At 46.7% G+C, this 5,000-nt stretch overlaps 1 protein-coding gene across 1 annotated transcript in view; it reads right to left on the reverse strand.

Annotated features, from left to right (window-relative positions):
• LOC106806828 overlaps nt 1-5,000 on the reverse strand; it is a 16,976-nt gene that overhangs the window by 7,375 nt on the left and 4,601 nt on the right. The window contains exon 2 of the mRNA XM_014808949.1: nt 2,389-2,502. Within this exon, the coding sequence (XP_014664435.1) occupies nt 2,389-2,502 (114 nt within the window). The remainder of the gene's footprint in view (nt 1-2,388; nt 2,503-5,000) is intronic.

Raw genomic sequence — 5,000 nt, forward strand, 5'->3', positions numbered from 1 at the left:
AGATAGATAGATAGATAGATAGATAGATACGAGAGAGAGAGAGAGAGAGAGAGAGAAAGAAAGAGATAGAGGGCAAGAGAGCGAGAGCGAGATAGAGATAGCTCCGTCACGCCGCCTCCGATTCTGTTAACTTCAATTAAGCGTCGAAGTATCTGCAGAGCCCTCCGTGCTAACGCAGGTCGCGTGTTACGCGCCGACATAAATGGCGACAGCGACAGCGCGGTGCCATCAACACTAGCACGAGAGGCAACGTCTGCCCACGAGTACAGCGTGCGCCATTCACGGTGTAGGAATCTCGCAACGTCGATACAATGGAGAACGTTTTTATTGGAGAGCCACAGGGGGACAATTGACATCACGTAAATGATGGGGCGGCAGATTCACATGCATTCGCGATAGCTGATAGACTATAGCGTGCCGATATCGAACTGTTTAGGACGACAGCCTATCACGGACCTGCTTTTTACCAGTTTTTCTTGTCTTCCGGTAGTTTTACGAATCACTCAGTGTTTCGGAATAATATTTCGAAGAAAAATCGTTTGAAAGGGAAGGGGGACAAGCCACTCAGCAGCCAAAACTCCAGTACAATAAACACGGGTTGGGTTGATACATTTGCAGTTACGCAATAGAGCATAATCTGAGCAGTCACATTTAAGTACACACATCACGGTCTAATCTGCTCTGATAATATGAGATAGGGGAGGAGGGAAGTGATGGCAGCAACGGACTAATGGTGCCGCACTTCAAGTCCCGCCTTGCCTACTAAAACCTTCATCCTTGAGCACTGCACTTAAAGCCGATTATATCAGCGGCTGGCTCCAGTTCAAGAACCACTAGAAGGCGCCAGCATGTATAGGCAAGACAATTTACTCCTTTCCTTCACAAGACATAAGACGTGGCAGGTCGAGACTGCGATAACGGAGACTGTTGATATGCTTGTTTTTTTTTTTCGAATTGCACTGGAAATCTGGACGTTAGAAAACTGGAAGTGATCTTCATCGGAAAAAGAATATTCGCACCAAACCGTAGATCATCGCATTTCAGACAACGAAAGCTTCTGGTGGAGCCATACTAACACCACCCTACCACCACTACCGTACTACCACATTACTACTCCGCCCTAGCTCATTGTGACTATCTGCACTTGACCAAACCTCTACGCATTTTAACACAACAGTGTGAGGGCTCTGTTGCAGAAATTCAGTTATCACACGGCCATAAAATTATGAACCGAAGCTCAAATTGTCAAGCAGACATTCGAGCAAGTCCCTATGACAAAATTTACACGCGGGTATTAAGAGATTGTACTAACTAAACGCAATTTCAAACATGCATATGCTTAAATCCCTAAGCGGGTCCATTTTAAAATAATAATTAAAAAGTATTTCGCATTTAAACAGATATGAGTCTGAATCATAAAGGATCACAATCCTCATAAGGGTTAGGCTACCTGCACAGTGTATATACTACACAGTGATCACCATAACAAATTGGTCGTGTCCTATAGTGGGGCACAATATACGACATTTTCGTGTCTTATAACGATAAAAAATACGACATCTTCATTTCCAAATGATAATAAATTATGGGTTAATTTAGAGCCTCCGTATAATCAGAGTTTGGGTGAGATTTATTAACAATTACACTACGGTAGCACGCAGCAATAATTACAGTTCATTCACGTTCTATTATCACAATCGTCCTAGATAAAAATTTCTTGGATCATAATAGCCATAGGAAGGAGTGTACGAGATGGAGAGAGAGACAGAGAGAGCGAGCGAGAGAGAGTGCGAGAAAGAGAGAAAGAGAAAGCGAAAGAATGAGTCATATAGAGATAAAAAAACACACACACACAGAAGGAGAAGGAGAACGAGAGAGAGAGAGAGAAAGAGAGCGCGCGCTAAGGAGAGAAAAAAAGTAATGGATAAAAGGAAGAGAAAGCGTTATACCCTGATCATGGATCTTGCATAATCATCTACGCTATACGTTATAATGATCGAGAGATTCTAGGATTTGATAACGTGTACGCATATAATATGAGATATCGCATAATGTGGTTAGCGCTGACAATGTGTAATTCCTAAATAATTTCGTCCCTCCCTAATTACTTTTCAGCGAAATGGCTGCTGCTGCTGAATCGCTTCGATTATGCTGTGTCGATGCACTCTAATCGTATTAGACCGCTGTCTACACGCGTCACTTATACATATATATATATAAGTGACGCGTATGCGCGCGCGCGGCGTGTGTGTGTGTGTGTGTGTGTGTGTGTGTGTGTGTGTGTGTGTGTGTGTGTGTGTGTGTGTGTGTGTGTGTGTGTGTGTGTGTGTGTGTGTGTGTGTGTCTCTGTTGGTGTGTGCGTGCGTGCGCGTGTGCGTGTATACTTACGCAGCACTTCGGCGGTGACGCCGCTGCCTGACAGCTTTGTGAGACCGTCGCCGCCGTACGTGATGAAATAACAGACGTCGTTACCGACAACAAATCCGCCGCCGCCGCCTCCACCTACGTACGGAAAAAGCACACCATGGCGTGTTAATGCTGATTGTGGGACAGTAGTACTCATCACGTACCGTATATACTATAATCGTGCATATAGGCGACGTTTCATACTTCACCTATATAATTATGTACCCTTGTACGCCTGTCCGTCCGATCGTCCGATTTGCGATGTGTGTTTGTGAGTGCGAGTGTTTGTGCGTGTGTATGCGCGCGCGCGGGCGTGTGTGTGTGTGTGTGTGTGTGTGTGTGTGTGTGTGTGTGTGTGTGTGTGTGTGTGTGTACGCATAACGAGCTCGACGTTGAAAATTGAGCAGCTGCGGTACTGACAACACGCTCGAGATGTCGTTCCCAGCGCCGGAAACCTGTAGGCCGTACGTCACGCATCGCTTTCATCGCGCGTTTCCCCCCGTTCGTGGTACAGCCGCGGTTCCGCCTACTTGTATGTAGCAGCGTTTCATCTTGGTTACATGTAACCGAGCTTCCCATTTGCTTTCATTTAGCCGCATTGCATCTCGCTTACATATCGACGCATTTCCCCGTACTTACACGTATCCGTATTTGCCTAGTACTTACACGTATCCGCATTTCCCTAGTACTATACATATCAGGAGTAGATAATAGGGAACTACTCTACTCTATTATCTACTCCTGATACATATAGCCTCATTTTATCTTGCTAACATGTAACCGGGTTTCGCCTTGCTTACATGTAACCAGGTGTCATCTTGCTTACATGTAACCAGGTGTCATCTTGCTTACATGTAGCCGGGTCTCCCTGTGCTTACATCTAACCGTGTTTCATCTTGCCCCCGAGCTCTGCGAAATGCTATGCGCCTATTCCCCTGCCGCTGCCTCGACTACCAGCGTGTGCGCATTGCGTAACGCCTGTACTAGCTATACTTAGATTAGCTGTACGTATCAAGGCGCTGCTAACGCAGAGGGAATTGGATTAGGTGAAGCCGCCTAGGTATCATACTCAGCCGCTGCGTTAAGTGCTGAACGTGCGAAGCTTTCGACTTTGCACGGGAGAGTGCCGCGCACCTTCTCTCTCGTATCCCTAGCCAACGTCAAACCGCTAAGTCGCTACGGCTAATGTCACAGCGGATCGATCAGTGAGCGCTGAAGTTAAAGGTTAAGTTGCCGGTAAGAAACACCCGCCGTCGGCTTATCTCTATCACTCACGCCCACGCGAACGCGCGCCCGCCAGCACACGCGCACATATATACGCACACGCACGCATACACACGCACACGCCCGCCCGCACATGCGCGCGCTCTCTCTCTCTCTCTCTCTCTCTCGCCCACACACACGAACATACATGCACACTCACACCCGCATACAAACACACACACACACTCACACACACACACACACACACACACACACACACACACACACACACACACATACATACATACATACATACATACATACACACACACACACGCACACACACACACACGCACCACACCACACACACACACACACATACACACAACACACACACACTACGCGCGCCGCGCACAGCAGGCCACGTACGCACGCACGCACGCAAGCAGGCCACACACATGCACACACCATACACACACACACACACACACACACACACACACACACACACACATAACTACAATACAACATACATACATTACACACACACACACACACACACACCACACACACACACACACACGCACAACACACACACACACACACATACACACACACACACACACACACACACACCAGCACCACACACACACACACACACACACACACACACACACACCACACCATACACGCGCGGCGCGCACGCAGCAGACGTACGCACGCACGCACGCAAGCAGGCACACAACACACACACCACAGCACATACACACAACAAACACACACACACACACACACACACACACACCACACACAAGTCACACACCACACACACACGCACACACACACAGACATACACACACACCACATACACACACACATACACCACACACACACACACACACACATACACCCGCAACGCACGGCACGCGTCGCAGGCACACACACACCGCCACACACCCAACACACACACACACACACACACACACACATACACACATAAGCAATACACACACACTTGTGTCTGTGTATAGTCGATCGCGCAGCTAGCCGCGGAGCGATTAAAGGACTACGTCACGAATTTTTCGATGGTAAATTTGTAAAAAAAAAATTGCATTTTTTTACGCATAAAAGTAAGAACTAACGTTTACAAATATATCTCAAACTCTCACCTGATAAAAATGTTTTTACGTTGGTTAAATTTGCAAAAATCTAGACCGATTTGGTAATTTCTGTTGTCTAACACTATCCACCAGACTGTTCAGATACTGCGTCTCTCTGTTCACCGCGGCAAATTAGGGCATATAAAGAAGGTATATAATCCATAAAAAGTAAACAGAAACACTAATTATTTTCTACATTCATAGTTTGTACAAATAACACACAAAATGTAC

Source organism: Priapulus caudatus, unplaced genomic scaffold (assembly GCF_000485595.1).
Source record: "Priapulus caudatus unplaced genomic scaffold, Priapulus_caudatus-5.0.1 Scaffold181, whole genome shotgun sequence".
Lineage (NCBI taxonomy): Eukaryota > Metazoa > Priapulida > Priapulimorpha > Priapulimorphida > Priapulidae > Priapulus > Priapulus caudatus.